This window comes from Sphaerodactylus townsendi, linkage group LG08 (assembly GCF_021028975.2).
Source record: "Sphaerodactylus townsendi isolate TG3544 linkage group LG08, MPM_Stown_v2.3, whole genome shotgun sequence".
NCBI lineage: Eukaryota > Metazoa > Chordata > Lepidosauria > Squamata > Sphaerodactylidae > Sphaerodactylus > Sphaerodactylus townsendi.
The window spans coordinates 73215725-73228267 of NC_059432.1; the positions used below are offsets into that span (position 1 = coordinate 73215725).

At 43.5% G+C, this 12543-nt stretch overlaps 1 protein-coding gene across 2 annotated transcripts in view; it reads right to left on the minus strand.

Annotated features, from left to right (window-relative positions):
• The window catches only part of CROCC2 (ciliary rootlet coiled-coil, rootletin family member 2), a 95988-nt gene that overhangs the window by 31314 nt on the left and 52131 nt on the right, over positions 1-12543 (minus strand). For both annotated transcript variants that reach the window (XM_048507050.1, XM_048507049.1), the window contains 2 exons: positions 10691-10870; positions 9710-9844 (listed from right to left, as the gene is read on the minus strand). In XM_048507050.1, the coding sequence (XP_048363007.1) occupies positions 9710-9844; positions 10691-10870 (315 nt within the window). The remainder of the gene's footprint in view (positions 1-9709; positions 9845-10690; positions 10871-12543) is intronic.

Consider the following 12543-nt stretch of genomic DNA (forward strand, 5'->3'; position numbering starts at 1 on the left):
TCTTACCCTCCCCCAGAATGGGGTCCAAGATGGCTAACAACATAGCAAAACGGTGATAATAATAAACCATAATTTCATACTTTTTATCATATGTACATTTGATATAAAGTCCCTACAGCCCTGAGAGCTTTTATGTACGCGTTTATGTGCTCATGTTATCACGTACTGTCGTGACAAAAAAGTTCCTGCCCCTACACAGCATGACAGCCAATCAGGATAGACGCTCCAAGCCGATCGCGTGTAAGTGGGGATTGTCACATTCTTTGAAACCGAGATAGGCATAGATGCCTTCACTAGAAACATGCTGCAGTGTGGAGGTTGAAACCTCGATGAAAGGGTGCAGTTTATTTTGAAACCTGGTTGTATCTGTATTTAACATTTGGTGGGTATTCGGCCATAGATGTGTGTAATGGGGGGCTGCACCTTGGCTTGTGATGCAAAGTTTGGAAGAGAGGCATGTGGATTGAATTATTGGAAAATAATTGGATCAACAGCACTTAAAATATGGGGTACAAGCAATAAAGGTCAGTGTGAACTAGCTTCAGTTCAGGGCTAGCATTTTTTGGCAAGGAAGCCACAAGTAAAAGTCTGACACTGGGTCACTTTAGGGCAGGGGTCCCCAAACTTTTTAAACAGGGGGCCAGTTCACTGTCCCTCAGACTGTTGGAGGGCCGGACTAAAAAAAACTATGAACAAATTCCTATGCACAAATGATTGTAAAATGTTTGATTTCACCTTTCAGCCTTTCTGTCATGGTCTGTTTTTAGAACAGTGACCAAAGTATGTCAAGTACAGAGTGGGCTCCAAATATTGTTGGGGAGGCTGTGGAATACCTTCCCCTGTAAAAAAAAAAAAAAAGCAAAACTTTCCCAATGAAGCATTCCATCTAACCCAGGATCAGGTATCTTCCTGGGTTCTTTCCTCCCTAGCAGCCAGCGAGCGATTCGCCAGCCTGGCTGATGCCAATGGGAGTGAGGCGGAACAGGAAGCCTGAGAGCAACACATGGAGTAGCTGAGAGGGAAGGGCGGAGCAGGCGTTGCCACATGTAAGGTTTCCAACTCTGGGTCAGAAAATTCATGGAGATTTGGGGGTGCCATCATGTAACTGCAATCAACAGCCGTTGGGGCCAGTTCCTCCTCTCCCTCAAGCCCCCACTGCACATGAATGGAGCCATTGTCGCCATGCCTGGCGGGCTGGATAAATGCCTTCAGGGGGCCACATTTGGCCCCCGGGCTGTAGTTTGGGGACCCCTGCTTTAGGGTGCTCCATTGTACATGCAACTTACACCCCCATCCAAAGCCTGAGCCAGCTGGGGATGGTACTGCTCCCCTTCATGGGGCCAAATGGATTTGGGGTTGCATAAGTCCGGGGAACTGGCTATGGGACTCACAACATGAAAACCCAGATGGAAGCTGACTATAGTTGGCTCTACCCTTGGGAACGCCTCCAGAACGCCCCTGCCGTGCTAACTGGACCAACAATGTGGCCACCTGTTTATCTGAATTGTAACAAGCAAGATAAGCTGCCTTTATTTCCTTGAGCCAGGATGAATCTTTAGTCCCTTTACCAAATCACCCACCACCCATCATTAGTATAGATTATTGGTTCTTTCCCTGAAGCAAGAATGGAGATGGTGTGATCTTGGATTGCTCACTATAGACCTAAAAGGCCTGCCAATAACCTTTATCATTAAAAAGTTACAAGGCAGTATAGGATGCCTTCCACAGATTTAATATCAGCTTCATTTATTTTTTTCCCTCTCTGTAAAAATCAGTCAATGATTCTACAAGTGGAACTACATTTTATAGAATCACAACATGCCAAGATGGAAAGTGACCTATTAGATCATCCAGGCCACCCTGCCTTAATGCAGTAATTCTCAGGACATAATTAAGACTCCGGTAGTTGCTTTGGGTTTCACTGTGTAGACCATGAGCATAATTTGATCCCAGGATGAAAATATGCAGGATTCAGTCAGTGTTAACATAAATTCTATGATTGTGTGAATTGCTCTTAACCCCTTTGTCAAGAACAAGCAATTTCCCATTGTCAGCTCACCCTGCCCCCATTCCCCGGTCAATCATCAGACTGTAGAGGAAACAAAGGAGGCAATATGCATTCATAGCATTAATCAGCTGAATTACTTTTATGAATTTAAGGTGGTATAATGTGGAGTGGGTCACTGAGGGAGAAATAAGATGGCCACAAGAATAGACAGCTTTAAAAAATAATTAGACATAGATCTGTTGCTGGATACACATCATGGTGACTGAAGGGAACTTCTGTGTTCAGAGGTAATAAACCTCTGAATACCAATGCCAGGAGGTAACATCAACGGAAGGCCTTAGCCTCTATAGCCTGTTGTTGGCCCTCCAGAGGAATTGGTTGGCCATTGTGTGGGACAGGATGCTAGCCTAGGTGGACCATTGGCCTGATCCCGCAGGACTCTTCTTATGCTTTTAAGAATCCAAAAACACTAAGATTCTTATCATCCATGGCTTGTGTGCTCTCTCCCCAAGGCGACAGGTTCATTTAAACTAAAAGAATTGTGATGTGCACATTAATCATCCAACTATTGATTGGATCATGGGTCTCCTTTATGGGAAATGACCCACTTGGCAAAAAAGAGAGAGACACAGGAAAACGGAGCCAAAAATCCATGGAAGTTGGGAAATAGGAGACAGATATTTTTAAAAAATATTATTTTGCTGTTGCAACCAGATGACAAGAAATAAACTGAGCTTTAGGGGATGGCGCACAACCAGCTTTGTTTAACCAACAAATACAAATAAAATCCTTTAAGGTATCACAAGGCTCCTCTCTGTCTCAGCTGCTGACATCACAGAAATTTTGAACTGGACTACTGATAGATTGCATGCTGAGCTTGCATGAATGACTAAGAATTCAGTTGCCTCTGTAGGAGCATCAAGCACCCTCCAGTGTTGGAATCACATAATGTATTTTCTGACCCTCATTTCAGCTAAACTCCGGTTCAGATTTCTGTAAGGAGCCAAAGGTGATACCTGCAATATACATGAAAATCATTTTGAGTAAAGCAGTATTTGGAAAGATGTAAGCATTTGGAACCTGCTTGCTAATTAAAATGTTACACCTCTTTGGCTCATTCTGCACAGCATATTTGTAATGAGTTGCAATTGTTACAAATGAATTCATTTTCCATTTATAAAAAGGGAAAACGAGTTCATTTATAGAGATTGCAACTCGTTACAAATATACTGTGCGGAATGAGCCTTTCTGTCTCCAATGCCAGTTCTCCAATTAAGTTCTGGTATAAAACCATGCAAATGCTTCCTGTTAGCTGGTTCACACCAACAGTCCCATGCAGGAATAAGCATGAGGTTTATCAGAAGAGATGCTCAATTATTCCCGAAAGGTGTCCCAGAGAGCACTGCTGCAATAAACAGCTAAGAAGCAGGGTGAGTGGGAACTACCCAAGCTTGAGGCAATAGCATCAAAAATGCCATTCCCTGAAAAGGAAAGCTATAGGGTGGCTGACTTGAAGGACAGTCATCTACTGCTCCACAGTCAGTTGGCATCCTGCATTCGACAAGTAAGAAAATTCCGTTACAACTATTGTTCATAGTCCTTATTGAAGTACTTTACCAAATATTAGTTAGACTGCTCATTGTGTATGTAAAGTGCTGTCAATTCACTATTGACTTATTGCAACCCAATAGGATTTTCAAGGCAATAGACTAACAGAAGTGGTTTGCCACTGCTTTACTCTGCATAACAACCGTGGTAATTCCTCATCCAAGTACTAATCAGAGCCAACGTTGCTTAGTTTCTGACAAGATCTGGCTAGCCTGGACCATCCCAGTCAGGGCAGCAACTGTGAAATTACTTGAGGTAGTTCTACACCTTCAACTGCAAAAAAATAACTCACTTTACTATTTTACTTCCTCTACTACCTCAAATTTCTAAAAAAAATATATTCATTATTCTGCCGCAAACAGTTCCAAGCAAATCATGCTCCTTCAAATAAGAATTGACCAGCTTGTGAATTTCAAATGTCTACTACCCCAGTTAACACACTGCTCTTCTTCCTTGGCCATCTGAATTCTCACAGTGCTGTCTTGGATAGTGCTGGGGTTGGTTTACATCTAACATTTTCTTTAATCTTTTCATGTACACTGTCATAGCAGAACTGCTCTTTAGACTAGGGATGGGATTCACTAGTGGATACTGAGTGCCCCCTAGTGCTATCAAAGCAGCAACTTTCATAACTTTTGGCCCAAATCTGCCCACAGGACATAGCCCATACTAGACTCTCCAGCTAAGCCATTTTTAAAGCTCTATAGTGTGTACTATGAGCATAACATGTACTAGAGTCAAAAGTTCTTAGTATGGCCTTTGAGTATCTGGAAGCTCAAATTCCAACTAAGCCAAGACCCCATCAGGGTAAAATATTAGGAACTTACTATTAATTAGAACAATTTAGGATTGCTCCCTTAGATATGTTTAGTTTTAGGTTAACTTGTGCCATTTATCATCCACACAATGTTCCTTTGGCCAATAGATTACTGGTGGTTTTCAAATAATGCAAAGTATGTATTGCAAATAACAATTTAATTCTGTTACGCAGGTGATGGTACTGTTGGTGAGATGTTATTGTTTATGGTAGAATATGGAGGGGTTATTATTTGTAGGTTTAAAAGCCAAATTTAATGTGATATGGGAGAGTGATGAGAAGGTTCTTCTGTGTTTTGATCATTAAAGTTCCTCAAAATGCTAACGGGATATGGAATGTAGCACTAGGTACCTTAATCCTTCCCATACTGTGGGAGAAGGAAGCTTTTCCTCCAGGTCATTTCCCCCCACCAAAACAACACAAGGGTGGGGGGTGGGGAGCTTTGGGAGGGTTATTTCCTGGCTTGTGCTATAAAAGTATTCTGTGCAAGTGAAGTAGCAAGAAAAGAAGAAGAGTTGGATTTATATCCCCCATTTCTCTCCCATAGCAAGCAAAATTGGTAGTGAGTTCTCCCTTGAGTTCACAAGTCCCTAAGTTTGAGTAACTAACATTTCAGCCCTTTATTTTTGTTTTGTTGAAGGCTTTCATGGCTGGGATTAACTGGTTGTTGTGAGTTTTTTGGGTTCTGTAGTCTGGTAGTTTTAGCTCCTAATGTTTTGTTCGCATCTATAGCTGGTACCTTCAGCAGCATGTCACAATAAGATGTTTTCTTTGTGGCACAGGGTGGAATATTTTGTGTAGTTGCGTACATGTCTTCTCCACCTGCCAGGTCTTGGCCAAAAACCTGAGGGCCTTTCAAACACCATTCAACATCCCACCAGATACTACATATTCATTTCTTCCCTGCAACTGCCTCACTTTGTTCCTGTTTCTGAGAGGAGTCATACACTTTCAAACCACCTTGATACATATAAATGAAAGTGAACATGAACTCCACTTGGACAGATGTAAATGCGCTTCATCCCCCTCCCAAGTACACAAAATACTCCACACTGTGCCACCTTACCATGGCTGATTTTGCACTTTTTAAATGCTCCGTGGCTTAGCCAGGGAGCATACCAGCTGCAGGGCTTCTCACCCTGCTTGTAGTTCCTCACTGCCCGGCTCTTTCTTTTGCTAGAGTCAGGGACGGTGTGGGATGCCCCAAATTTTTTCCCCCACAAGCCCAGGGCTTTCCCATAAGCACTGCTTAAGCACCGCAAGTTCTTCCATAGTCTCTTTCATGCATGTGCGGGTAGCCTGTTTCCTGTGTTCGGATTGGCTGAATATCACCCCACTTCCCCCACTCACTTTTACCATTTTAGTTCTACATGATTTTGAACACAAAACAGGTGCTGAGAATCGGCGCCCTCACCCACCCACATCCAAAATGCAAATTTGAATCCCAACTTGTGCCGTGGAAGTTCACTGGATGATCTTGGGCTAGTCATACTCTCTCAGCCTAACCTACCTCACAAAGTTGTGTGTGCGACAGGATCGCCGTCCTCCACCCCCTCCTCAATCTAAAATGTAAATCTAAAACTCTTATGTGTGTGAGTAAATCGCCGCCCTCCTGTTTGCAGCGCCTGCACACACCGTTTTTCTGCCCAAGGATTCTCCCTCCTTTATAAAAACCAAGGTTTCTTTTTCCGTTTTTTTTTCACTGCAAGGGGGAGGGGTGCCCGCCCATTGGTGGGGCAGACCAAAGGAAAACTGGCTCTGTTTACGCTATCGAGGAGTTTTGCATGCCAGTGGAAGCCTCTGGAGCAACAAAGGGGCATTTCAAAAGGACCTCAAACATTGTGGTTCAGGAAATTCGCAGAGCAAAGCCATTGCCACGGGGAGGCTCTGAAGCAGAAATGTGGCAGTCAAACTGCAGGACTGGGGGCTGTGCAGAACTCCTGCATCGGGGCATTCCCCGTGCCAACAGGGGGGCAATTTTGGCATGCAAAATCAGTCCATGACATGCCTAAGAAAATGCCAGCCATATATTAAATGTTAGAATCTCTGGACCATGGTCACACAGCCCCAAAAACCCAACAGTTCCTTTATTCCTTGTGTCTTATTCCAAATTAATACATATGCAACAAGATGCATTTGGTCATACTGTGGAAACAGGAATATGGTGGAAATAAGATGCTATAAAATGCTTTGCTATTATGGTTTAGATTAGGTGAGGATACAGCCCCACTGATTAGGATGTAGTCACACACATGACAAAAGCAATTTCTTTTTTAAATGGGTTGTCTTTGGGTCCACCTGAATTAGGGTGTGATAATTCACTCCTTTTAAAAAATGAGGTACAGATGACAGGGAAGAAGTATAATAACAATTATAATAGAAAACTGGAAATGAGAAAAAAAATCACTCAGCTCCTAGGGAAATCTCTGTTAGGGGGTCTCATTCCCAGAATGAAACAGGGAGACACATGTTTCATTGCTGAATTTGTGAGGCTCTGTTTTGCCATCTAGGCTGAAGGGAGCTCCTCTGGGGATTCAGGGAGGGGGAACTCCAGGAAATGAGAAGCTCTTGGGCAAGATCTTTTCTTCTGATGCCAGGAACTTGCTCACAGCATTGCAAGCCACACACAAGCTTCTCCGGGGGTGGGGGGGTGGGAGAGACCAGACCATCCATGGAACACAGCCATGCAGCTTCCAGCGATGAATTGCAACATTTCCTCGGCCCTGGGGAGAAGTGCCTGGCTTGGATTCACTGCCTCACCCTCCTCGGTCCCAGCCTGGAAGAGTCCTTCCTATCATGTGTGACCTTACAGAAAATGACACACTATACTGGTCTCTCTGTTTTGATGGATCACGGTCTTTTGCGTAGATTGAACTTTTCTACTGAGCAAAAAGGCAGAGGGACTAGCAGTTCTTACATTTAGCAGGCTACAACAGCTTTTCATCTGCTAGTGCTTGCCAGTAAACCCCCTTGATAGCAAGTCACATTCATTTCTGTCATTTTGCCGTTCTAAGAGTTTGGGGTGGGGTTGTTGTTTACAGTCCTTTGGAGGAATTATTTGTTTTAAAGCTGGCTTCCCTTTGGTTCCCAGTCAGGCTTTCCAGCTGAAATGCTTTTCAGATTTGTTCTGGTGGGGATTTCTCACCCTTGTTGTGCTGTTTGTTTGGTTTGTCTTAGGAGGCTCTGCCTTGTGTGCCTGTGAACTGATTTCTCTGGAGATATGATAGAGCCCTGTGAACTGATACTGCCAATGTGTTTCGTATTTAAAGGCAGAACCAAACAATCTCATAATGGGCTATTTACATACAATCACAGAAAGTTTATGGTACATTTTGGGAAGCAACTAGTGGAGAGAGTTAACATAAGCCTGAGTCAAGCAAGCTCATGACCAGCAGAGTATTCTTACATACAAAACGTCCTCCAGACCCCTCATCCCAGTTACTGCTGTCTGATCAGCTTCTTCTTTTAGAAAGTGTCACACTTCAATATGTAGACGGGGACGATAGGGTTTGTCTGTACCAACTAGTTTTCTTGGGTTACTTTACAGAAACACTTGGGGCAGAAGTTCTTCTTTGTTTTGAAGAGAGATGTTTACTTATTAAGACAAAAGAAAAAAACCTATAATATACACTTAAATAAATATGAAAATGGGAGCAAAAAGGAGAACAGCATCCTTAAGACAAAGAAGAAAGCTACGTGAAATTACAATTTTCCTATAACCTTGAAAAGAATACATAGACTTGAATCTCACAGTACATCTCTGCTAGTGGGAGGCATCTTTTGTCTTCCTAGTCCCACTGGAATTCTAAGGCTGATTTTGTATGTTAAAAGTGTCCCATTGTTGGACAAGGAATACCCTGGTGCAATGGGGAGTTCCCCACAACACCTGGTGCTGCAGCGTGTTTGGTATGCTGTTAACCCGGTGCCGCCCCGCAGCAGTGGCTTTGCTTTGGGACTTTCCAGAACCGCAAAGGTTGGGGACCTTTTGGAATGCCCCTCCATTGATCCAGTGGTTTCCGCTGCCAAGAAACCTCCTCGGCAGCAGAACGAGGCCATTTTTCCTTCCTCGTTCTGGCCTGCCCCTTCAATGAATGGGCACCTTCTCCCCTGCAGTGAAACTAAAAACACGGAGGGAGAAACCTTGCAAAACCTTGCAAAAACATGAGAAACCTTGCAGAGAAGCAACGTGTGAAGGCTCTGTGAATGGGAGGGTGGCAATTCTCTTGCACACGCAAGGAGTTTAGACAGGGAGGGGGTGAGGGTGCCGATTCCCAGCCCCTGTTTTGTGCATAGTCAACTAAATTGGTGAAAGTGAGTGGAGAGAGCGGGGGGGGGGGCGGGGCGGGAGATTTGTAGAAGACATTGCCGAAGACCTCACGGTGCAAGTGGAGGAGAGCCGGGGAGCAGTGCGAAGTCAACAGCAGGGTAAAGAGCACCTTGGCAGCTGCACTCCTGGATATAGCACGGGGGATTTTGAAAGTGGAAAAACAGACTATGGCTCATTCCGCACATGCAGAATAATGCACTTTCAAACTGCTTTCAGTGCTCTTTGAAGCTGTGCGGAATGGCAAAATCCACTTGCAAACAGTCGTGAAAGTGGTTTGAAAATGCATTATTTTGCGTGTGTGGAAGGGGCCTAAGTGTTCTCCCAAATGTTGCTCATGAGAGGCAAAGTGGGGTATGAACTGATATCGGTGGATAACTGTTAGGATTTGTAAATCCATTTGTTAACTACTTACGTTCTACAAAACAACTTACCCACATCTCTTTTCTATTATTTACTCCTATTGAAACATTAAAAGCAGCCTCTTTCAATAAATCTTTCAATAAAATATCAAAAGCAGTATTTATGGTTCACTGAAAATGGAACCTAAAAATGTACCCACAGAAAGCTGTTAGCAGTAGGGAGAAGGCTAAACGGTTAATACTAGGTTACCATTTCAAGATCAGCAAGTAATCTTACTTTTAGAAAGTGATAGATGGATCAAATTAGCACTGATCTCTAATAAGGCTCCAAGTACAACAACAAAAGTTTTTGTCAGTTTTCTAAAAGTTTTCCAGAATTGAACCTGGCAACCTTTCCAGTAAGAAAGTTCTCCAAGATTAGTGCAAAGGAAGGAGATAGATGACCTTTCCCCCTTTCCTACTCTTGAATATGAAAATAAGGTTTTGCCTAATTTAAACTGTGCAGGCCTGGATTCCCCAATAATTTTTTGGCTATTGTGCCATTGCACTCCTTTCCTGAACATGAAAATATAATCAAGAATTAGGCTCACCTTATCTAGTTCATGCCGATTCCGAGCTTCCAGCGTCACTCGGTCAATTTCTGCCCTGGCAACTGTGAGATCCCGCTGAGCATCGCTCAGCTTTTCTAAAAGAAGATTCTTCTCTACTTCCTTCTGGGACAAAGCCTGGAGATAGTGAAAGGGCAAACCCACATATAAGGAGACAACATATTTAGGCAAGGTAATTAATTTGTACTAAACACTGTGGCATAAAAAGGAATTCCCCTTCTGCCATATGTTTAAAAGGTCAAGAAAATAAAGACTGGGGGAAGAGCAAAATAACAGAATACAATTAAGAAGTCTTTGCAATGTTATATAGGCTAACTGGGTTGGGAAGTGTCCAGGAGCCTCATCAGATAAATTCAGAGATTACATTGATTCTTTCTCCCAATGCTCTGGGTGTCTGACAGGTACCTGGCTGGCACCACAAAAACCATTAAAGTTGATCTTTGATTAGTTCTGTCAAACTGATCTTGTGTCAAAATAAACTGAACTAAATTGTTCAGCTCTGTTGGAGTTGTGAGTTGTCATTGTAGGGCTTGGACAAAATGTATGGTTTAACTGGAAGTACATTCTTCACTTGTGTAGAAACTTGTTTTATATTCTGTGCTGTGGAAAAAACTTCTCAGAAGAATGCTGTTTGATTCATGATATATCCAAGTATCATGAGATTTGCATTCTGAAGCTGGTAATTATGAATTTCAGCACTCTCATTAAAGCAGACCTGTATAATTTGTGATCTGATTGCAGATCAGTAACCATATGATGTTGGCCTGCTGGACCCACACAATTGGGCCAGTTTGTTAAGAATGAGGTGGACAGTAAAAGCAAGAGTCCCTGCTGGGCTACCATACATGGCTGCTGGGTTGCATTTTGATTGGTGGGTCACACGTTTTGGGTAACAAGTCCTAGATCCCCACTGAGAAAAAACCTATCCTTCCTGCTAATGTCCCTTCATGTTGTTCTCATTACCTTCTGTTTTTCATTTTCCAACAGGAGGAGGTTTTCTTCCTGGTTCTGCTGCAAAGTAAGGATTTCTTCCATCAGTTCTCTCTTCTCGGCTTCATTTTTAAACATTAGTTCTTCCTTCTCCTGCTGAAGATGATGTACAATCTCATCCTTTTCATCAGTCAGTGTTTGACGCAGGATCTCCTGGGAACAAAGCAACAGGATATCAAGTAAGCTAGTAGATCGCATAAGCAAAATCTCCCTGATTGAATTCCTGACTTCTGTAAGTGGCTGAAAAGAGCTACAGTGTACCATGGAGAAGCCAAGATGAAGAGAAGCAGCACTCTGAGAGAAAGCAAACATTCAAAATCTACAGTACCACTTTGCACTATACAGTTCTTTACATGGAAACAAATCTCTAAGCATTAAACATATATACATAGTGACAAGGGCATGAAGCATGTGTCTCTCTTTTTCACTCAGGGAATGAGAAATCTCTAACAGTGGGCCTTTCCCCACTTTCGTCCTTCCCCTCTATGCCGCGCGCTGCTCTCAGTGCGCAGCATCCCAGGCACGCGTCCCCATGACCCGGCGCTCTGCGCGGGGCCATCAAAAGGCACCGTTGAGAAGAGCGCCTGGGATGCTGCGCGCTGAGGGGCGCGACAGCAGCAGCTTTGGGGCGGCTGCGCTGTCGCCGCCCCTCTCAGTGGGGAGTGCTGAGGGACCCCGTGCTACTCTCCTCGAGTAGCGCGGGGCTTAAGGGAAGTGGGGAAAGGCCCAGTGACTTCCCTAGGAGCTGAGTGATTTTTTTTCTCATTTCCAGTTTTCTAGTGTAATTATTATTACACTTCTTTGCTGTCACCTGTATCACATTTTTGCTCAAAGTATTTTTGTTCTTTGGTAGGAAATCAATACATTGTACTAAGAGGTCCCAAAGAAACATTCGATAACGTCCCATCACAGCAGTGAAACTGGATACTCTAAGGCCAAGAGCACTAGAAGAATATACTTTCCCTTCCAAAGTGTTTAATTTCCTAGCCTCTTTATCCATGGGGGGGGGGGGGGGGGGGGCAGATGGGATTCAGATCTGTAATGTGAGGGGAGTGTCTCAGTTGATGTGGGGTGGTGGAAGAGGAGTTCTGACCCTTCCCACTTTATCTAATACAAATTCTCTACTTATATGTTGGAAGCTTGGCTACATGGTCTAACCTACATGCCTTCAGCTATTTCCTGAATATTGTTGATTAAAGGGAGGGCAATTGGTTGTGTATTGGCACCATTTTATATATTCGTTATTGGCTATGAAGACTTTGGATCCAACTCAGGACAGACAATGTCCAGAGCCTTCAGTGTTCAAATTATTTGCTTTGCTTAAAGGCTTCCATTGGCAAGACTGGTGCACAATCCCCAATATTTTCCTCCAGGGAAGGCACTGATGTGTTCCCAGACTCTTCCTCCAAGTTTGAAGGATCATGAGGTGGATGTAGTGAAGTAGAAACAGCCTCCTCATGTCTAGATGTCAAAGGGTGCTTGTCAATTGACATCGAAAATCAGCAGAAAAGGATATTGCATGGCAGAGGAATGTCCCAATGGGCACACGGGGGCACACACACCCCTGAAATACAACCACATGAAGGCTAGCAGGGATGAGAGGTGGAACAGATGAATGAGGTGCAGTCTTCAATTGCTTTCATTGATCCAAGGGAAGTAAGGGGGCATTGAAAACACCACCTTCTGAGGAAAGAGAAGATTCTCAACCAATAAAGGGGAGGGTGTGTTTTCAGATAATGGAGGAGCTCTTTCTGTTGGTTGACTGAATGACAGGAAACAACAATGTTCAATATTGAGGGGAGTGGAGATGTCAATGTTGAGAGACA